The 22,926-nt window shown below is 46.2% G+C and overlaps 2 protein-coding genes and 1 pseudogene across 3 annotated transcripts; 2 read left to right on the top strand and 1 right to left on the bottom strand.

Annotated features, from left to right (window-relative positions):
- Positions 1-7,512: 7,512 nt before the first annotated feature.
- Positions 7,513-10,629, top strand: LOC120670034 (protein NOI4-like). 2 transcript variants are annotated; one of them, XM_039950003.1, is made up of 4 exons: positions 7,513-7,714; positions 8,355-8,477; positions 10,021-10,212; positions 10,326-10,629. In XM_039950003.1, the coding sequence occupies exons 2-4, from the start codon at positions 8,454-8,456 to the stop codon at positions 10,368-10,370; spliced, it is 261 nt and encodes an 86-aa protein (XP_039805937.1). In that variant the 5' UTR covers positions 7,513-7,714; positions 8,355-8,453; the 3' UTR covers positions 10,371-10,629. The 2 variants fall into 2 exon arrangements, with proteins under 2 accessions (XP_039805937.1, XP_039805938.1); XM_039950004.1 differs by lacking the exon at positions 8,355-8,477 and having other exon boundaries at positions 7,522-7,714.
- A 1,811-nt stretch (positions 10,630-12,440) lies between these two features.
- Positions 12,441-22,652, bottom strand: LOC120669634. The gene is made up of 2 exons (XM_039949436.1): positions 22,377-22,652; positions 12,441-17,416 (listed from the first exon to the last, which is right to left on the bottom strand). Exon 2 carries the CDS (start codon positions 15,226-15,228, stop codon positions 14,542-14,544), a length of 687 nt encoding a protein of 228 aa, XP_039805370.1. The 5' UTR covers positions 15,229-17,416; positions 22,377-22,652; the 3' UTR covers positions 12,441-14,541.
- Positions 12,772-20,865, top strand: LOC120669633 (annotated as a pseudogene).
- Positions 22,653-22,926: the final 274 nt, after the last annotated feature.

Genomic DNA, 22,926 nt, shown 5'->3' with positions numbered 1-22,926 from the left:
TTGTCTAATTAGGCTCATTAGATTCGTCTCGTAATTTACAAGAAAACTATGCAAATATTTTTTTATTTCGTCTAGATTTAATACTCCATACATATAAGATTCCTATTCGATATGATAGTTTTGGAATTTTGAATTTTACATCTAAACAAGGGGGAATTCTGCAGATTGAACTGTGCCATTGGCAAACTTGTTCACTGTACGGACTACAGACTTGTGGGGGTGTTTATGTAACACCCCAGGTGTTAATTACTAGTAATTAGGAGTAATCATGTGTTTAACATCATCATTAGCATTAATCGTGCATGCATAAAAATTATTTGATTAAATTTTGCTAACCCTTTAACACATGAAATGACGAGTTCTTCGAATCAAAGTTTTTAAATGTTTAAAATATCTTTCGAATTGAAACAAACAGGTTTTAAAAAAAAAATTAAATCGTTGCTCAAATGAACTTGTGCCTAAAACGAAAGTTGTAGATCTCGAAATTTTAAGCAAGTTTGGTATTCAAAAGTTTTTCATTTGAAGCCAAGAAGGAGAAAAATTGATTTTACAAATTGAATTTTGAACTTCGAATTATTTACAGAACTACCCTCACCACCATCTCCCTCTCTCCTCCCTCTCTGTTTCTCGCTGTGACGACGCCGTTCACCACCGGCACCGGCCATTGGTCGGCCACACGCTGCGCCCCGGCCAAATCCACCTCGCGCGCCCCCGGTATCGCCCAAAACCGCTCGCCCTGGCTTCTCCCGCGCTCGCCACGCGCCCCCGCGAGTGCTCTGCTCGACACGGCGCCAACGCCATCGCCGTCTCGTCGTCGGTGCCCAAACACGCATCGCGCACCGACGACCACCACCGCCGCTTAACCCCGTCGTTGTCGTGGCGGTCGCCAAGTTTGTTTTCGCCTCTTCCCTCTCGCCCTCACCCCGAGCCGAGCTCCCCGGCCCCCTGCTCGCGCGCCCAGAGGCGCCGCCGGCCTCCATGACCGCCGCCGCCCTTACCTCACCACGGAGTGCCACCCTCCGGCCTCCATCTGCCCCAACCGACCTCGGGAACGGATCCCCGTCTTCCAGCGAAGCTCCTGAGCCCCGATGCCGCCACCAGGGCCATCGGCCTGCCACCGCCGCCGCACCCCATTGCCGCCGCCGCCCCTGCTCCCGTGGAGGCCCCTCTTCCAGCCTTCCCCGAGCCAAATCGAGTAGTCCATGAGCTTTCCCACCTCACGTTGAACCTCATCGGCCCAAAACCCCTACCCGGAGCCACCGGAGAGCCGCCGCCGCGGCACAGGCCCGCCGCCGGCCACCGGAGCTCGTGGAGCTGCCGCCTCCAGTCATCCTAGCTTCTCCGCCCCGGGCCCTCGCCGGCGAGCTCCCTCGCCGGGAAACGGCGCCCCCCCCCCTGTCGCCCTCCCCTGTTTCCCAGTCCGGCCAAGGGCCTGGATGCAAGGAATTAAAAGATTCCGGGGCATTTATGCAAGAAACCAGGGATCCCGTTGTGAGGTTTAGTTAGGTTTTTTCTAAATTTTTGCTACGAACTCTGAAAATTCACAACAATTCATAAAAAAATCAGAAAAATGCAAATTCCAATGTTTTGGATTCCTTGTAACTAGATCTACCACTTTTGTTACATGCACTTTTTCTTTTTCTTAACAGTTTTTGCTCTATTTAAAATACAAGGAATAGGTATCTTTTATTGTATCTCAAGTTGTATGCATGTGCTGGTTCTGATTTTTGGCCAGTAATCTATATGCTAGTAGAGTAGTCTTGTATAAAAATTTGATGGTCAGTCCTCACTCCTAACTTAGGTTTTGAAATAGATCTTGATTAATGCCTAAGTTAAATGGTTTTATTTCTCCAAGTTGTTATACTGTGTTTCATGAGTTGAAATTTTTGCAGTACCTTTACTTTGGTTCCTAGTTGTTGTAGGAAAAATAATAACACCTAAGTTGCTGAGCAACTCGGAACTTTGCATTCATACATCTGCATCGATGCATCTCATTTAGATACGCTAGATGGACAACGTGTGGGCATGAAGCACGTGATGGCGGAATCGAACCCCAAGATGGTGAATGGTGAACGCATCCAGAAGATGGAAGGACTGTCGGAAGTGCATGCTCGGACTAGAGATGATGTCCAGCCGGTGAAAGCTAACTAACTGACTTTGTGTCAAATCCTAGGCAAGTCCCGGAGTATAACCCCTAATTTCAGTATATTAATGTTTATCTAAGTATTTGTGCATTTACGTTCTAGGAGTTGTATGGAAACCTAGTATGTATGTTCTCCCCCTATGTACCTGAGGGTCTATACTAGTATGCAGGTGTCGATAGAAATGCTCTGCTAAGTAGGATCTCGATAGAAGTCGAGTGATTCCTGTCACTCACGAGATTTAAGATCTTGTTACTTGTGGCAATGTGGTTTGAGAATGAATCAAGGAGGAAAGAGAAATGAAGACCGGGCGGAGATGAATTGGTTCTGGATATGAAATGGATGGAAAGTAAGCCTCCGCCTGTGTCAATTGAGGACCGTACCGTTGTTGGCACTATTGATCAAGGATTGAACAGTACTGACCACATACCGGAAGTAGGAGGTAGTCGAAACCGGTAAACTGTGTACCGCTCTACGACGATACTTTGAATTCCGTCCTGCTACACTGGGCATGGGATGATGGCGGGTGTCAGATTGGATGCCGCCTCCGGGTTGTCCGGGAGTTCACCATGAGGGGCCCTTCACCTGGGTTTTAGCAGTCGTAGTTCAGATGTCGTGGTAATGATGGGAACAGCTGACGCGTGTGGCCCGGTGTGGTTTGCATGTGTCGTGTGAGTTAGGTCCACCTTGCAAGGTTAAATCGGATCGATTCGCCGTGACTCGCGGTTATGAGAGCATTGATCTCTCTGTCACATCATAGTAAACAAGTGGAACGAGAATGGCAATGTGATGAGATATGTTTATGATACTCTTAGAAAATATAATGTGATCAACCATGCTTGCTTTAGATATTCAGGCAAATCTAGTTGGTACTTGTGAAATTAAATTTGAGCTAAAACATTGAAAGTAAGGATCCACTATTAGTAGCTTTTCCGCAAAATAAACTCCAGAGCCAAAAAGCTCGCATGTCTAGAAGTGGGCTAAGTATACCCATGTCGGGTAAGTCTTGCTGAGTATTAGTATACTCAGGGTTTGTTGTCACACTGTTTTCAAGTAACTACTGCTGGCTGGAGCTAATCAGAATTCACATCGTTGGGCTCGATGTGACGTCCTCACGTCACCATAGTTATTGTTGTTTTTCTAAACTAAACTTCTATTTAATTTCCGCTGCATTTTGAACTCTGATATTTTACGAAAACTTGTTTGTAAAACTCCGCATTGTAAATTAACTTTGAGAACTTTTGTCTGCTTATAATCATCTGTGCTCGTCTTTGTGCGAAACTTCTAGTGTTTTTCAATCCTTAACCCTACAGTCTGCCGGATTACACCGTTTTAAGTGCGCGGTGACTTGATTAACACTTAAGATGACAGTTAGCGCACTTAAGCCGGTTTAATTTAGGCGGTTGTGCTACAGTTTAGTTGGTGAAAAAGTTTGAATTTGGGTACTGTAGCACGTTTCGTTGTTATTTGATAATTAATGTCTAATTATGGATTAATTAATATTATTAGATTCATCTCGTAGGAATTAGTTAGACTATATAATTAGTTATTTTTTTCGACTACATTTAATGCTCCATATATGTGTTCGAAAATTTGATGTGACGAGTACTGTAAAAAAAATTTTAGGAGCTAAACGGTGCCTTGACAAGTTGACACGAAACAATGTGCAACCTTGGCACTGAGACAAGCCTGCACATAAGTGATCGGAGTCATCAGTCGTCACCAACCTTGAAGGCATGCTCGGGACGGCGCTTGTCATCCGGAGGTTGCATTTAGTTCTCAAAAAAGTTTGCGCAGTATCTATCACATTAAATTTTTGGACACATACATAGATCATGAAATGCAGTTGAAAAAATAATTAATTACATAGTCTAACTGATTTCTACGAGATGAATCTAATGATATTAATTAATTTATAATTAAATATTAATTATCAAATAACAACGAAATGTGTTACAGTAGCCGAATCCAAACTTTTTCAGCAACTAACCCCCCGACTCTTCATCCATTGCCTACTGCTAGCTCGTCACCTCACTCTCACGATTTCACGAAGCCAGTCACCAGAAAGTTGAAGAGACGGACAGTACAATCACGAACCATCTGCAGCCTGACCCAACTGACGAGGCGAGCGAGAGCCCAGAGAAAGCTTGACATGCCGACCGACCGGGCCGAACCGAACGATGACTGCAATTTGTTCGTTGGTTCGGTGGATCGTTACCGTTCTCGCGTCCATGCTGCTGGCGTGAGCGAGGATCGCGCGCACGTGGCAGCTGGAACGGAACGCCAAGCTGGATCGGGTCGCTGCTGCTGCGGCTGCTGAGCTGAGCACAACGGCAGGAGGGGAAGGCAGTAGGGATGGCAATGGATACCCGAAATCCGAGTACCCGACGGGTTTTACCCGATAAGAAGGCGGGTATGGAATGATTTTTCTACCCGTGGTTATATTATTGGACAAAATCCTATACCCATTGGGTATGGCGGGTACGGGTGTGGGTTTATACTACCCATACCCGCCTACCCGTGGGTAAGAAATACCCGCAGGAAAAACAAATAAGCCTAAGTATCTAACTCATTTTAGCCCATATGACCTATGAATTTAGCTCAAATCCAATTAAACCCTCCTAGTATATATATTGTTGAACCCTCTCTGACTCATGTTAACCCATATGAGCCATTAACTTGTTGAAATGAAGCTTGTAATGATTTATTTTTCATGTGAATGTCTAATATTTATATGTAATACTCGGGTATGATTTCGGGTGTGGGTTACCCGACGGATAAAAATTACCCGACGGGTACGGGTATGGAATCATTTTCTTACCCGTATGCGAGTACAGGTAACCCGACAGGTAAATTTAATCTTAACGGGTACGGGTATGGGTGGCCACTACCCGACGGGTATATACCCGTTGCCATCCTAGAAGGCAGGCAGCGCCAGCTGTGTCCAGCTACTCCTGGACCGTCTGCCCGGATCGATCGACGGACGACGGGACGAGACGACGACTTGGTCGTGTACTCGTGGGCGCTGCCGAGCCCTGCACGCCAACCCAGAGGGAACAAGTCAGTCAACCGTCAAAGCTAGCTAGCCGCGGACACACGCGATGCGCTCGAGAGAGAGAGCTTTTGTTACGGTCACCTCCCTCAGGCCGGTCAGGCCTCAGCTAACACTCGGGTGATCAACACCACACAAAGCGCACCCCGCGCGACGTGCCGTCCGCTTTACTCCATGCACACCACGCCTCGACGGGGGCCAAGTTGGCAACTGATGGAGCCGCGCGAGAGTATCAAAAAATATAAGTAAAAAAAAAGGCGTGGATCGAGGCAAGTTGGCAAGTGATTGATTGACAGCAACGGGTGTGAACGGGACAGTGTGGACGCACGACGGTGGACGGACGTGCTCTTTCTTCGGCCCCGTTGAGTCCTCGAGTAGCGGGGAGTTTTTTTTTCTTATTAATTAATCACGGCGGAGCTTTGTCCGGTTCTAACTTTTATTTGGAGCTGTCATATCCTCGGAGAAACACGGCACACGGTTGACATTCCACGGATCAGCGCATGGGGCAGCAGGAGCCCCAGATAGAGAGAGGGGGTCAGCCAGCTCGGATCCGACGGTCCAGAGGGGCACACGGTCACAACCGCCGAGAATGGCCGCACGCCACGCCGACCTGGCTAGCTGGGCACCCGCGGCAATGGAATCATTTTTTTTAGCGAGAGGGAAAAAAAACGGAATCAAATGGGGGAAAACATTACTAGCACGAACGTAGTAGCAAACTCAGAGCCTCGGCACGAACACGAACGCACAACCAAACCTGAAGGAGAAAAATAACCAAGCTGATTTTTTTTTCCTTTTTTGCGTGTCCCTCCCCAAGTAGGAGTAAACAACCTCCCTACACAGCCTACAGATTCCGAGCGCCAGCGAGGCGCGCTTGTAGTAGCCACCACCACCACCGACGTGCGCCCAGAGTTAAATTTTCCGACCGGTCGCCCAAAACCGCCGGGGTTTGGTTCCGGCTAACCGGACCGGTTAGTTCGGTTCCGGGTAACCGGACCGGTTAGTCCGGTTACCGATCGGAACTGGACAAACGCAAATTTGAATTCAAATTCCCCCGTTGAAACAGTTCTAACCGGTATACCGACCGGTTTGACTGGTAACCGGTCGGTTTGATTGGTAACCGGTCAAATTCAATTTTTTTTCTTTTTTTGTTTAAATTCAAATGCCCGCAAAGTATACTAAATAAATGTTTGTATAATATATTTTAGTCTAAATGAACCCTCCAAGTCTCTTTTGTACTACTTTTACATTATATTTGTATGCTTTTGTATGCACGTTTTTTTGTTTAACTTCAAATCCCCGCAAACTATACTAAATGAACGAATTTTTGAGAAAATTTGACACCATTAAATTCGTCGCACCTTGAAGTATTTTTAGGAATTTTTTCATTTTTTTGAATTTAAATTTAAATTTTGAATTTGGGCCGGACCGGTTCCCACCGGTTAGGTAAACCCTGCGTGCGCCCCCGCCCTCGCGTTTCCACCCTGTCCTTGTCGCCGGCCGCTCCCCCACTCCGACCGGTCAAACTCGGGGCGTCTATTTATCGCACGCAGGTGCGATGCGTGTTGTCGCAGAAAGCGCCACTGCTACTGTGCTTCTTCCCCGGCGAGCGCGGCGGCCGGACTTCGGGGTAGGGGCTTGGGCGGCGGCGGTTGCGAGCTACATGAGGGAGAGGGGGTGGGCGGCGAGGGGTGGTTGGTGGGGGGAGCGGCTGCCGGCGAGGTCGCCGGTGGCCGGAGTGGTGGAGGGCGGCGGTGGACCTTATGGTTCGGGGTTGCTGGAGGTGGTGGCGGCGGCGACGGAGGAGTCCAAGGCCACCAGACCTAGAAGAGAAGGTGGGGGGGAAGGAATCGACCGGCGGTGGTGCGTGGGCGGGTGGCGAGGCGGCACGGCGGACCGCCACCGGCCGGGGTGGTGGGTGCCGGCGGCCAGGCCAGGTCCCGGGCGGGGGTGTGGCGCCGGAGAGGTTAGGGGAGGGCGAGGATGCACCGGCGGTGAGTGGTTGGTGGCCGGGGCGGACGAAGGGGCGGGGGCGGAGGACGCGGAGCGGGATGGAGAAGACAAACAATCCTTCTGCAATTGGATCTGAGAAAATCGAGCAATGAATAGACACCCCGTCAAACCCCACCCGCGCTCACTGCCTGCCGGACCCACCGCCCCGGGCCTCTCCCGCCGACGCGCGGGCCCAGCCGGCCGCGTGGCTCACATATAGGAGAGCGCGCGCCGCCCGGGCCCCGAGAACAGCCGGGTAGAAGCCCATTTTTCCGGCGCCCTTTTCCTTTTCTTTTTAGTAATTTATTTTATTTCCCCCTTTTTTACGGGGAGGAGAGAAATACTCCCTCCACTCGGGGGTAGTACAAGTTCTCTCCCTTCCTTTCCACCTCGATTCGTCTCCGCTCTTATCCCCCGCGGCGCCCCTGCCTTTCCTCTTCGTCTCCGCCGCCGCCGTCGTCGCCTCCCACCCGCGAGCGCGCCACTTTCCCGGCGGATCGGGACCTCTGCTCGGCGCGGTCCATCCATGGCGGTAAGTGCTGCTGCTCTCGACTGGCTTTGCCGGTGTGGGTGTCTTTTCTTTTCTTTTTTTTTTATCACCGCTCCCGGTGATGCTACCTTGTGAAGTTCGTGTTTGTTCTCTGGATCGAGGTGAGGCGCTCCTTGCGATGAATTTCGGTGCAGATAGTTTGGAGCAGAGATTTGTTTCTTCTGTTTGTTGGTATATGCAGCTCGAGTGATGGAGTAGGGGATGGGGGAACGCTCTTGCGCAGGATGCAATAGGATTTGCTGGTGGGATGATATCTTTTTTCTTGTGTAGTTGTGCTGGGGTTCAGATGATCCATTACTCCTTCGAAGTCTTGGGGGGACCTGTGTAGGGAGGCGTCCCGTTCCGCCGGATTGGTGGGCGTTCTTCCTTTTTTTTTTGCTTGGGATGAGAGCGCTTCATACGGAATAGTGCAAGGTTTTGCTGTAACTGAAAAAAAAAACATTTCGTGGTCCAGGATTAAAATTTACCTGCTGGCGCGTATACGCAGAATTAGAAATTCAGCATGAGAGGTTTGAATTCTTTGTTTGCTACAGTTGTGGTTAGTACCTTGGGCTGGGAGTTTTATTGATCGAAGATTAGATCAACATGTTAAAATTATTTGAGGTTTGCATTGAAAATGCAGATGCTGAGATGTAAATTGGAATTGACGGAGATGGGTGCATGATTTTGGAAGGAGCTTCTGTTCACTGAATGTGTGCAGAGATAGACCTTTTATTCCCACATGCTGAACCTTGCAGAATTAGGGGTAATTATCGTTCAAGAGGCCTGATGCCTTACTAGTTCAAATAAAAGCTACTCCCTCCGTTTGAAATCATAGGTGGTTTTGGCTTTTCTAGATACATAATTTTTTACTATGTATTTAGACTAGTCTATATCTAGGTGCATAGCAAACTCTATTTACCTAGAAAAGCCAAAATGACATATAATTTGAAATGGAGGTAGTAGTTTAGTAAGTAAAATTACATTGATGCTCCTTATTCTTCTGAATAGCATGCTTGGCAAGTGTGGTTTGCAGCATTATGAAACTGGATTATTGGTTCCATAATGGAACAATAGTCTGTCCCAAAGGAAGGTCCTGATGGATCTCGTTTGTATATTATATTAGCTCAATGATCAATTTATCTGTTGCAAATGCAAATAGTGACGCTGCACTTGATTATTGGTTTCATAATGGAGTAGTTGGTTGTCCTTAAGGAAGATACTGGTGGATCTTGTTTTTGTAGTATAACTCAGTGATCAATTAATCTGTTGCAAATACAAATAGTGACTCTGCAGCCTGTCCTTCATATAAAGGATGAACCTAATTCCTATTTTAAAAGGCTGCCGAAAGAATCATGCCTGTAAATTTCAGCACGACAGCTGAATCTTGAATCTTCCCATGAAGCTGTTCAACATCTCAATCTTACCAGATCAAATTTGGCCAAGTCTTTATTGTTGTCAGTTGGATCTCTCTTTCTGATGGATATGAACCGTCAACTTTCAAGATATGCTTGCGCCATAATAAGTCCATAACTTTGTAGACAATGTCTTTGGTGCTAATGAACTTTGAGCCTGTGTTACCCGGACACCCGTGTCTTAATTTTTTTGCCGAGTCGGATACCCCGCACCCGTGTCGGATTCCGACACCCGTGTCGGATTCCAAGTGTTATTTGCCGTGTCCCCAAAAATTCTAACGAATCGGACACCCGCACCCGAGTCGGACACTGACACCCGCACCCGTGTCCATGTAACACTGCTTTGAGCCGCTAATATTCTCCCATGGTGATGGTGGCATGTTATGTTTGTAATCAGAATACATATATAACTCATGATTGCTGCAAGACTATTCTCTGCCTGTTCCTGAATATTTTGTTTTGTTTGCATCATCATTCCCATCATCAAGATGCCTGGATATGATGTAGCACAGCCATTATTAGATGCATCTGCCCTGCAATAGGATACCAGCATAATTAGTGGAACCCAACTACCAAAGTCTTTTATGATACATTTGATTTATGTTTCTGTTTTTTCCTCAATGGTCTCCTTTGTACCATCTACCATGACGGCAAGCTGCTGCTTGCTAAAGCCTGTATTTACTTTATTATTAGTAGATAACACAGTCGCACAGTCACACTCAGTATATATATTTTGCGTGCTGCTGCGAGCTTTGCATTTTTGATTTTTGATAACAGCTGTTGCTTGTGCTTGGGCACCAGCAACATATTGCAGTTTTTCACCCTTATTCTCGTCTCAGTACAAAATTACGAGTTGATTCACCCTTTTACCATGGGTAATGGTGTTGTTTCCAGGAGGAATCAGGTCGCCCCTTGCCTAAGTTCGGTGAATGGGACGTGAACGACCCAGCTTCCGCTGATGGATTCACAGTGATATTCAACAAAGCCAGAGATGAGAAGAAGGGTGGCAATGGACAGGAGACTGATTCTCCTTCCAAGGACACCAGGACCGAGAGGGTGGAATCTTACGCTGCCAAGCCGAACTCGGTATGTTTCTTCATGACTTGGATCAGTGGTCTTGTTTGAACTCCACCTGATGACAACGCTTGCACGCTCATGATCTTTACAGTTGTCATTAATGGTATTCTTTGCATTTGCAGAAGAAATGGTTTTGCTGTGTGACAGCCAGCCCCACACAATCCTGAGGAAGACGATCTCACCCGCTCGCGGGAATACTGCCCCTTTAATTTTTCCATACATACTATCCATAAGACAGTGTAGAGGTGCCCAGCGCTCTCCGGGCTCCAGGATGGGTACCTCGTAAAACTCTGGAGTGCGTGTATGTATGTGTGTGTGAGGGTTGTCGGCACAAATTTGAAAAGTGGACTTCTGAGTTCTGATTGTAATTGTAGTCACCGTCTGTCTTATATTTGTTGGTCTCGCTGCCTGAGGCTGACTGCCTGAGTGATGGATGGTGCTCTTCTACTGCTATGGCTGCTGACTTTGCCCTAGGATATGACGGTAGCAAGGCAGTAGGCAGTCGGGAGCGTTGGTTCTACTATTAGACGCATTCATCCAATCCTGTTTGGGAGTTATTTTTACATTTCACTCTGGGGGCGCGTAGTGATTAACTAATCTCTCATATCTATGACAGGCAAGGGCATCAAAGAAAGCCAGTCATTGCGGTTCAGAAAAAAAAAAGAGTAAGTGCTGTGCAGTGGTGCGCCCCTGCAGTTGCAAATTGATCTAAATTGATTATAAACTCTCTAGAAGTCAGATATGCTATCCCCGAGAAATTGCCAAACAAGAGCATCTCGTGATCGGCCGCGCTGGTACGTTCTTCTGGGCCATCAGCATTCGTGGGCCTTGCTTTGCTCAAGTGAAGTCTAAAATTTTCGTTCCGTCACGGAAAAACTCCAGATATCGTACTCTGGGAATTGATTAGGTATAATCCAAATCCAATTGAACTTTGGTATTTTAACTCTATTGGATTTGGATCTAGCTGGATATGGACATCTATTTATTCTGGATGTAATAAGATTGGATTATGTTGAATAAAAGGTACTATATAGAATAATCCAATCTTTATATTGCACTAACGAAGGGAACGGACCAATGTGAGGCACTGACCGGTGGCAGCTTGGCTCCACCCACGTTTGTCTTCAAGCAAGTTCCACCCATGTACGCCGGCGACTTCATCCGTGTAATGCGTGAGCTTGCCTTCAAGCAAGTTCCATTCTTCACCGGCAGCCACCCCACAGTGGCGGATTAGAATTTTGGTTTAGGTACGCCGGATCAGTACTTCAATATTTGGTAAGATACAGTGAACAATATAATAAAAAAAATTTGCCAACCAATTTAGTACAAAGGGTAAATAACTGAAAGCATGATAATATATTTAAATAATCTCTTAATATATAAAGAGTAAAGTGCGTCACCGGTTCCTAAACTTGTTCGACTGTGTCATCCCGGTCCCTAAACTCGTAAATCGATCGTTTACATCTCTAAACTTGGCCAATCGTATCATTCCAGTCCTTAAATTTGGTTTTGAGTCTCATCTAAGTCCAAACCGGACGATCTAAAATCTCTATATCAAAAAGTAATTTATAACTTTTTCATATGAAATCGAATTAAGATAAACTTTATATCAAAATTGTATCTCTCGTCGTGATCTACAACTTTGCAGTTGAAAAATTTTTGAATTAAAATTGTTTGGAGTCCCAAAATTTAATTTTAGCTTTTAAATCTCAAAATCTATAAACTTACAACAATATCTTGAGACCCTAAACATTTTTAATTCAAAAATATTTCAACTATAAAATTGTAGATTACGTCGAGGGCTACCATTTTGATATAAAGTTTATCTTCATTCAAGTTTATATGAAAAAATTATGAATTACTTCATGATATATAGATTTTAGATCGCCTTGTTATGACCCATGAGACTCAAAATCAAGTTTAGGAGCCGGAATGACATGATTGAACAAATTTGAGGACATAAATGTTTGATTTTCTAGTTTAGGGACCGGAATGATATAGTGAAACAAGTTTATGGACCGAGATGACACAGATGGACAAGTTTGACGATCCGAACGGTCGATTTGTGAGTTTAGAAACCGGGATGACACAACGACACAAGTTTAGGGACCGGTGATGGACTTTACTCATATATAAAATCTCTCGATGAACAAGAGGAGAGTCAAGCTGGCATGCCGGCTAGGTTTTTAGGTTGAATTCAAATATCTAGAACACGAGAATAGGTTATGTGATCAAAATTATGAAAAATTATGTTAAACTAAGTATACGATTGAGCAGTGTTATATTGTGATCCAAATTCATTGTACAAGAAAAGAGCGACTTACGACAGAGCAAATTATAGAAAAAAAATTAAAATTATGTATGAAAAAAAATTATACGAAAGAATAAGTTGAACTAAACAATAGTAGTTTAATAAGGAGCAAATTGAATTAAAATAAACTTTTTCCTTCCGCCGTTCCGGGTTCTTCTCCCACTCTTTGACTGTGTCACGCGCTCACACGAAGCAAGATATTTGCTTGGTGCAGTGCACTCTTCTGGCGCGTGCTTCCGATTTTCCGAGGTCGACAGCTCGGGTCGCGACCGCGGCCGGGCATCGACCGACCGATGGCGTTGACGGTGGTTAGCATGGCGCGGACGCTGGTGGCCAGCGCCGTCAGCAAGGCGGCCTCCGCCGCCGACGAGGCGAGCCAGCTGCTCGGCGTCCAGAAGGAGATCTGGTACGTGCGCCCCGCCATCTTGTTCCTCCCGCACAGCGTGACTCCCCAGTCGCCACCCCCACTGTGGATTGGAGCATACGATCTAGTGGAATACGACCGGTGCGCAGAGCCCACGCCTGGAAACAATTTAGAGAAATTGCGATGAACAAATCAAGAGAACAATTGCGATTTGACTCGCCGCCGAGTCTTCGTTACTGGCTTCACCCGAACTTGGCCTGGCTTGTTTGCATAGCACCGTTCCTTCCCAGAACATACGAATTGGAGTGCAAACTGAATTGGTTTCCACCTTCGATCCATCCCTCAATACGTACGTATGGATTGGAAGGGATTGCCTAACCCCCCCCCCCCCCCCCAATTCAAATAAGGCCTGATGCAGGTTTAGTCACAGTTCTTGACTGCCATGCACACGCATACCTTTAAATAGCTAATGTTGTCCCATGACATACAAAGTTGAATGTCCTCTTGGTGGGAATATGATTTTTTTTTCGGCCTGAACCTCCTTTTGGAGCAGCAGTTGGAATACTACGGTTTTCAACTGGCATTGATAATGAAAAAGCTTCTACATCATTATCCTTTGACATCATGTTCAAAAAAGATTCACCTTCATTTGCCATTTGAAACTACAATTCATAAAGGAAACATAATAAATTTGTATTATCAAACTACAATTTGCATAACTGCAATTGTTTAATTGACATGGTACCATGAGTTCTACTGCTATTGTCAAATTCCACATATATTCATTGAGAAATGCAAAAGAGAAAAGGAAAAAAAAGTACCTTTGGCCGGTAGAGGAGGAGAGGTGGGAGGCGGTGTCTGGCCATGGAGGAGGGCAGGCGAAGGCGGTCTAGGAGGCCGGGATGGCGCCTGGGACGGCACCCGAGACGTCGGGTCCGATGGAGGCGTCGCAGGGGAGGACCTTGCAGGCGGGTTCTGCCGGGGAGGAGGAGGGTAGGCGGTGGCGGCTTGGGAGGCAGGGCTGGCGTCGGGTCTGGCGATCAGAGAGGCGGCGGTGGCGGAGGAAAGGTGAAGGGGCGCTGACGTGGAGCAGAGGCGTCGCGGAGGAGGGCCTGGGAGGCGGGCTCCGCTGTGGAGGAGGAGGTTAGGTAGCGGCGGCGGCTTGGGAGGCGGGGCCGGCGACCGGGGAGGCGGGCCCGGCGACCGGGGAGACGGCGGTGGAGGAGAGGCGGAGGGGTACCGCCGTGGATAAGGCGTGGCGGCGCCGTGAAGGAGAGGCGTCACGGAGGAGGGCGCCGGACAGAAGAGCGGGAAGGAGCGCGCGCAGGAAAGATAAGGGCGGGAGGGGATTAATGGGGATAGGGGCTGTGGGCTATGGCCCCTCACAATGGGAGCTGGGGAGGCTAAGATTTAGGAGCCAGGATAGAACCCCTGCTGGACCTGGTTTTTTAGCTTTGGTTCCTAAAAGGGTTTTTTTTGTGTACATGACACTATCAAAACGTTGATTTGTGCGCTGCACACTCTATTCCTTGATATAGTCTGTAGGACACCTTGGGTTATAAATTTTGTACGCTACACATTGGATCCATTAAACAACTCATTTGCAGTATTGGAGGTGAGAGAATGAGACCTAAAAAGACTAAAATGCCCTGGCTTCAATGACTCAGTTAGCTCCTCCGCTGGGACTCCTTGGAGGCCTTATCCTTTCGTAGGAACGGCCGCCGCCGCCCTTGACCTGGGGGCCAGCATGCGCGCGTTCGCTGGCGACTGCGCCGCCCCACGGCGCCGGCGGCCAGCCTCCGCGCGCGTCTGCCACGGCGCCGGCCTTCGCGCGGAGCTCGCGCGCGTCCGCGACGGCGCCGCGCGCGTACGCGACGGCGCCGCCCGCGACCGCGCCGCCGTCCGCCCGCGACCGCGTCGCCCACGGCCGTCCGTTCGCCCGCGAGGAGGCTGCGACTGCACCGCCCACGGCCGCCCGCTCGTCCATCCGTGAGGAGGCCGCGAGCTCGCCGCCGTCGCGCGGAGCCTCCGGCCCTACTCCCGTGAGTCCGCGACCCCTCCACCCGCCAGTCCGCGACAGTACCACAAGGAGGCCGCGACTGCACTGTCGTCCGCCTGCGCCCACCTGCGCCTGCTCCTCGAGGCCGGCGGCGCGCACGGGAGGAAGGACGCCGCCACCGCGCTCTACGCACTCTGCGGCGGGGCGCGCCGTCGAGGCCGGCGCCGTGCGGCCGCTGCTCGACCTCATGGCCAACCCGGAGTCCGGCATGGTGGACAAGGCCGCGTACGTGCTCCACTCCCTCGTGGGCTCCAGCGAGGGCTGCGTCGCCGCCGTCGAGGAGGGCGGCATCCCTGTCCTCGTGATCGAGATGGCCAAACTAATCCGTTTTCCAATTTCATCAGACGGAATCGCTGATCGAGATGCTGCGGCAGCCGCGGAGCCCAAGCCTCCGCGTGAGGTCGTCGGCGGCGGTCGTTGCGGAGTGACGTCTTCCCCTTCGCAATCGGGCGATCCCACCCCACCTTGGTTGTTCGAATGTTGTCAGCTTCCTTCCTCCGCTTCTTCCGGCTGGCGCGCGTGTAAATAGCAGGCAGCGTGCTTGCGTCCGTGATCGAATGTACGTTTCCTCAAGCGAAATGTCCTCCGAAGAGTCTAGCCTCTCTGTAATTGCCTTTCCTTTCTCTGCCAAAGTTTCCACTTCCCAGCCTGGTTGCTTCCTCGCCGCCGGTGGGTGCGTGCCGCGAAGCTGCAAAAAGGAGCTTCGTGTTCGCACGTCTCCTTCCCGTGCGTCTTGGATCATGCTAGTCTCAGTGTGTGACGTGCGCGTGCTACGTCAGCAACGAATCATAAAAGTTGGCTGGTCTCCGATCCTGTGGTGGGTGCGAGTGCCTCGGGCAAGACTATTTCAACAAGTCGGAATGCTCTTTTAGACAGCCAGTGGCATTTTAGTCTTTTTTAGAGCATCTTCTCTCACCTTCCAGATTGCAAATGAGTAGTTTAATAGGACCAATGTGCAGCGCACAAAATTTACAACTCACGGTGGTCTGCAGACTATTTCAACAAGTAAAGTGTGCAGTGCACAAAACAGCATTTTTGGAGTGTCCAGTAGACAAAAAACCCTTCCTAAAATGTGAATAGGGTCTCTATTTAGGAATCTTGCTGGAGATGCTCTAATACCTTTAAATAGCTTGGGATCTGTCCCATCGCAAAATTTCTACTAACTCTGTATGCATTGTTCATGACTCAAAAGTCATATTCAGTATGAAATATCAAAACCCCTACTTTTCCATGGTTGTGTTCACAGTGCTCACAGTGTTTACTTCACTGCAAAGAGTGCAAGTTAAATTTCAACACTTCTGTGTTAACACGATTTGTGGCCGCACCAAATCCTTACTCTTTTCTCGTTCTTAATTGCCTTACTGCTCTGACCAAAATTTGTGCTTATTCTAGTTACATGTACCAATTTTTTTTTCTCAAACACGCAGGAGAGCTACGTACCATTGTATTAATAGTAGAAAAGAGAGTCATACAGAGACGCAACACACACCCAGGTACCGATCATATTACATTTACTAATATTATGTTTTTATAATTTTTGTTTAGTTTGCTTTGTAAATAATTTTCTTTTTATTTAATATATAACTAGTGGATCACACCCCTCCTGTTTCCTAAAAAAAAGATTTGTAGCATACATGTGCTGACATTATTTTCACATAACTAGTAGGTTGCTGATGGAATTTTATTCCTCTGCCATTTTAGTAGTAACAATACCAGCATGCCTTAGTGCTGTACTGCCATTAAACCGCTTGTTTTGAATGAATGGAACTAATAATTTAGCTGAGACCTCAGCATTCCAAAGATTCTTCTGGTCCGTGACTCTTCCACTTGAATATAACAAAATTGCCAGGGATTTAGCTCCTGCTTAGCAATTCCACAATCTCATAGATCATGATCTTTGGCACCTAAAAATTATCATTGCTTTGTTTGATTATCATGGCCAAGGTGATCATGCTATCTCAGTGTGATGCACAGCTAGCACAACTGTTTCACAGTTATTGTTGTTAAGAGACCACAACTGACAACCTCGTATGCTTGGCACAGTTTACCAATGAACTCGAGGACACATAATGTTCATTTACTGGTTCAGTTTCTGAGAGATTAACTCGGGTTCCTACATAGCTATGATATTAATTACGAGTAATTTTTTGAGTTAAAGGGCGAGGGCCGTTCTGAGACCAAGCACCAATCCTTTGGACAAATCAACTAATAATAGTGTATTTCATATTCCTGCATCTGTAGGCAGTAAATACGGAAAGAAAGTATGTTTACGCAGACTTAGGAAGGAGAAGAGTTAAGTGGTATTGTCCAAATTAATTATGTTCATTCATGAAAAGTAGCACTTGAAGTTCACTAAGACACACTGATGTCATAACTATAGCAAGGGCAGAGGATCTGTGCCCGCTACTGATGCTTCTTGTTAGATGAGCTTGGCTGCCCCATTACAATATTGTGAAGCGTGAACCATTGGCACTAGTTCCTGAAAATATGTAATGGTGAGCCTACACAAAAGAGTTGTATTTTGATTTGACACCAGTGTAAAATTAAGTACCGTTATAATATATCTGTATAAATAGATAAAATGAATGCTATTATAAAACTTTTTTGGTTATAAAATGTACTCATTTACTTTATTCTTTATGGCATTGAAATCTAATTCTTGTGCCACTGATTGTGGGTTTCTCAAAGGCACTTCTGAATAGATTTTAGACATGCGTTAAAAGGCCGCTCTAATTTTCTATGAAACAATGTATGGTAGGTACATCAAGGACGAGTTAAAAACAATTCAGGCATTCCTAAGAGCTGCCGAAGTAGAGAAGAAGAAAGATGAGTTATTGAAGGTATGGGCAGAGCAAGTACAAGATATGTCATATGACATTGAAGATTGTCTAGACGAGTTAAAAGTTCATGTGAAGAGCCAAAGCCTGTCTGGCCAACTGTTGAAGCTTGGTGATCGCCATCGAATCACTGTCCGGATTCGCAGCCTCAAATCAAGAGTTAAAGAAGTGAGCAACAGGAACACACGGTACAGCCTAATAAAGACCATTTCCTCTAGCAGTACAGATGAGAGGGATTCCTACATGGAAGACATTCGGAACCAATCAGCTAACAACATAGATGAGTCAGAGCTCGTGGGCTTTGCTACTCCTAAAAAGGAGTTGCTTAGGCTGATAGATGTCGTCTCTGATGTTGGTCCTACTAAGGTAATCTGTGTTGTTGGTATGGGTGGTTTAGGTAAGACTACTCTGGCAAGGAAGACCTACGAAAGCAAGGAAGATATCCCAAGCCACTTCTCTTGCTATGCTTGGGTCACAGTATCCCAGTCATTTGACAGGAAGGAGATTCTAAAAGATATGAACAGGCAACTTTTGGGTGCTGATTCATTGGACAAACTCTTAAAAGAGCTCCAGGGGAAACTGCTGGTTCAAGTGCAGCATCTTGCTGATTGCTTGGTACATGGTTTAAAGTATAAAAGGTACTTTGTTGTACTTGATGACCTATGGAGCATAGATGCATGGAATTGGATTAATGATATTGCTTTTCCAAAGAGTAACAACAGAGGTAGTCGCATATTAGTAACAACGCGAGATGCTGGCTTAGCTAAGAGGTGTACTTCTGAATCACTTATTTACCACCTTCAACCCCTTCAAATAGATGATGCTGTACATTTGCTACTGAGAAAGACAAGCAAAGGACAAGTGAAGGAAACCAGTGAGAACATGAATAACATAGTTACAAAACTAGTAAAAGGGTGTGGTTGTTTACCACTTGCTATACTCACTGTAGGAGGCATTCTTGCGACTAAAAAGATAGCAGAGTGGGGGAAGTTTTATGAAGAACTTCCTTCAGAACTTGAAAGCAATCCAAGCCTTGAAGCAATGAGGAGGATAGTTACCCTAAGCTACAACCACTTGCCATCTCATCTTAAGCCATGCTTTCTATACCTAAGCATCTTCCCTGAGGATTTTGAAATTCAAAGGAGGCGCCTGGTACATCGGTGGATAGCAGAGGGAGAGGGGTTTGTTAAAGCCAGGGATGTGGTAAACGTTGAGGATGTTGGAAATAGTTACTTCAATGATCTTGTCAACCGAGGTATGATTCAACCATCAGGGGTTAATGTAGAAGGATTGGTTAAAAAATGTAGAATCCACGATATCATGCGTGATATCATGGTTTGAGTTTCTAGAGAGCAAAATTTTGTACTCTTGATTAAGGATAACATTGCTACTGTAGAAGAGGAGCACATCCGTCATATTGCATTCCATGGGAACAAGTTCTCAGAAATATGCTTGGACTGGAGCAGTGTCCGTTCAATATCTGTATTTGGCGACAGGCCCATGGAGCCAGCATTTTCATTTTGTTCACCACAGTTGAGAATGTTGAGGGTCTTGAATCTGGAAGATGTAAAATTTAGACTAACACAAAAAGATGTGAAGAACATAGGGTTATTGCACCACATGAAGTATCTGAACATTGCAGGAGGTTCCTATAATTTTGCACTTCTGAGATCCATAGGGAAACTGCGATGCCTACAAACCTTGGACATGAGGGAAGCAAATATTGCCGCACTAACAACTGCGATTACTGAACTTAGAAATCTCCGAAGTCTCCGTTGCAGCAAAAGGTTGGATTATGGTTGCTTTAATTTAATAGACAATCCAAAAGGATGCCTGACTATCATGATGTGCTTTCCCATGATATTCAGAACTCTAGTTAATTTCAGTGACCGGGCCAACTTAATTGCCGAGGTACGGATGAATTGTTCTACCTGTTGGTCTGATACAAAAGGTGTAAAGGACTAAAGGTGCCAACAGGGATCAACTACCTCAAAAACTTACAGATATTAGAGGTTGTAGACATCAAAGGAACTAGTAAGAAAGTGATTGAGGAGCTTGGAGAACTCAGTCAGCTAAGAAAATTAAGTGTGACATCAAAAGGTGCCACTGAGAACAAATACAAGGTATTTTGTGCGGCTATTGAAAAGCTTCCTGCACTCCAATCTCTCTCTGTGGATGCTGAGGGATCCTCAGATGTTGGAACACTGGAGTGGCTGGACTCCGTTTGCTCTCCTCCACCGATCTTAAGGAGTCTAAAGTTGAATGGATCTCTTTGGGATCTGCCTAATTGGTTTGGTAACCTCACACAGCTGGTGAAGATGCACTTATCGAGGAGTAGGCTGAAGGAAGGTAACACGATGGAGATTCTTGGGGCATTGCCCAATCTCATGCTCCTTCGTCTTTATCGGAATGCTTATGTCGGGGAGAAATTGATATTCAGAAGGGAGGCATTCCCAAATCTCAAGGAAATTGATATTTACTTCCTGAAGCAGTTGAGAGAGATGAGTTGAGGAGGGCGTTGCACCCCAGATGAGAAGTATTGACATCTATGGTTGCAGGTTGAAATCAGGGATTTTTGGTACCAATCGTCTTCCAAGGCTTAAGACCATTGCAGTTCAAGATGATGGTGATGTGGCAAACTTTGATTTGCTTAGAGTGGAAGTAGATGCACACCCAAACCATCCTTTATTGCTAGTGTCAAAGAACCAAGGACACAATGATTTGGGAGGCATTGAAGGATCCAACGTAGCAGCTGTAGCAACGGAATCCCTTCCTGATGATTAAGTTGACAGTTCATAATCCTGACCTGGCTTTCATGGATGATGTGCCAACAAGGCAACAACACAGCAGTGCACCTATAAACTCTCAAGTTATCATGTTGAGAACGAGAGGCCTACAAGTTTGTGTAATCATCAACTGAGATGACCTGAGGTTTGCTGTTTTTTTCTATCAGTTTTCAGTAAATTTGAATATTGCATTGTCAATGGTACAAATGCTGACTATTGTTTCAAAGTAACCTGTGCTCTCATAGAAACTCAATTAACCTAAATGAACTAAGTGGCATTGTAAATAAAAAGAAATGTGCACTCAAGTTTGAAACAGAGAGGAGTCGAACATTTGAGCAACTAAGTGCTATGTAAATAGGAAGATAGGAAGAAACAGGCACTCAAATTTGAGTCCTAGGGGACACAAATCTAGGTGTCACGGGTTTACATCCACACATCCCACAAGCTGAGCTAGGCTCTAATAAATAAATACCTGAGCAACCTAGAGGAACTAGGTGGCACTGTAAATAAGATGAAATGAAATTCTGTTGGTTTCATAATGGAGTAGTAGGTTGTCCTTGCGGAAAATACTGGTGGATCTTGTTTTTGTATTATAGCCTAGTGATCAATCTATCTGTGCGAAATCTTCCAGTATGGTTTGGATCTGTGCGCAATCTTCCAGTATGTTGGCACACAAATCTGCCAACGATGTTGATGGATTACCGGCAGCAGAAGCCAAGGAATCAGATCGAAACCGAAGCTAACTGATACCAAATGCTATGGACCTTAGTTCATTTGGGGGATAGGGAGGATAACCATTGTCAGGAAGATGGCCGGGCAAAGTCGGCGTGGGGGGAGACTCGAATATTTGGGGAATTTGGATTATTTATTCTTTCTTCATTGCTTTGTTAAAAGAGATACAATCTCATCCTTATATAGATGGGCTGACTTGACTCTTAAGAAACCAATCTCGAAATTTAAGGAAATAACAAACCAATCTAATCTAATCTTCCCTAATACCTCAGACTCTATTACTGTTCACGGTGTGAACAGTAATTTCTACCTATAACACTGTTACAAATACAAATAATGACACCTAATTCCTATTTTAAGGGGCTGCCAATAAAACCATGACTGCAAATATCAGCATGGCAGCTGAATCATCCCATGAAGCGGTTCGGCAGCTCAATGCCTCAATGTGTATGGATCAAGTTTTGGAAACTAGATATGCTAAAACTAGTTCTTCTTGTTAGTTGGATCTAGATTCTAATTGGATATGAACTGTCAGCAGTCAAAATATGCTCGTGCCATTAGTCCATAACTTTTGCGCTGCTAATATTTTCCCATGCTGGCATGCTGTAGTATTTCTAATCAGAATAAGGGGCTGGTTGATAACAGGAGATTTTTATGAAATGGTTGCTGATAAATGGCAATAGGGGACAAGGGGAACCGCTGCTGTTGTAAAATACCTCGGGCAAATTTCTAAGAGGTTGGGCATGGGTGGGCAAAATATACAAAAAGAAGTGTACCTACACTATTTGGGCTCTTCGAATTTTTATCTTTAGAATTAATAATGGCAGGCGACGAGCGGCCCACTTCGGCGGTCCGTGTGCCCATCAAGCACGACACGCAGCCCTCCCCTTGCAGGAGACGGTCAGACGGACCCGGAGCACCGGATGCCATGGGCGTTGGGCGGTGGCGCGTCGCGGCTGCTCACCGCGTGCGATTTTGGGTTAATTTGCTAGTGAGAAGCAATTTCAGTCGGCAGCAATTTTTGATTCTGAGTTGTGATAGCACTATTGCGAGCAATTCGATTAGGGGAAGAAAGAGGCCGCACCTTCTGCAAGATATTGGGCTCCTCGAAGTCGTCCCACTTCATCTTCCCGCAGACAAGCTCGTCCCGTTCCGCATGGACGCCCACCAGCGAATTGTTACCCAGTTTCAGGTTCAGCTTCAGGAGCCCCGTGAGCCCCCTTAGCTCTGGCGGTATCGCGCCCGTGAGCTGGTTGCCGGCGAGCGCGAGCACCTGAAGGCTTGCCAGGCTGCCGAGTCGCGGCGGTATAGGCAGGGCCGGTCCTTAAGAATTTGGGGGCTCAGGACGAGAGGATTAGAGTTGGACATTCCAAAGAATAGCTATAATATAGCGATAATAATTATATGTATACATTTTGCCAATAAATTAGATACATCCAAAACAGATTTATGTAAATTTTTTTGTAGATTTTAGTATTATATGATATTTATTGTAAAAATATGCTCAGGCAATTCTATATGCAAAGTCATTAACAAAGGTATAAATCAATATTATCCATATTTTTTTGAAGCTTGAAAATTCAAAAACAAATAGCAATTGAAACTTGAAAGCTAGTACATGCGAGAGTGTTCGA

Source organism: Panicum virgatum, chromosome 4N (genome assembly GCF_016808335.1).
Source record: "Panicum virgatum strain AP13 chromosome 4N, P.virgatum_v5, whole genome shotgun sequence".
In the NCBI taxonomy this organism is placed as follows: domain Eukaryota; kingdom Viridiplantae; phylum Streptophyta; class Magnoliopsida; order Poales; family Poaceae; genus Panicum; species Panicum virgatum.
This window is presented reverse-complemented; position numbering and strand designations above follow the sequence as displayed.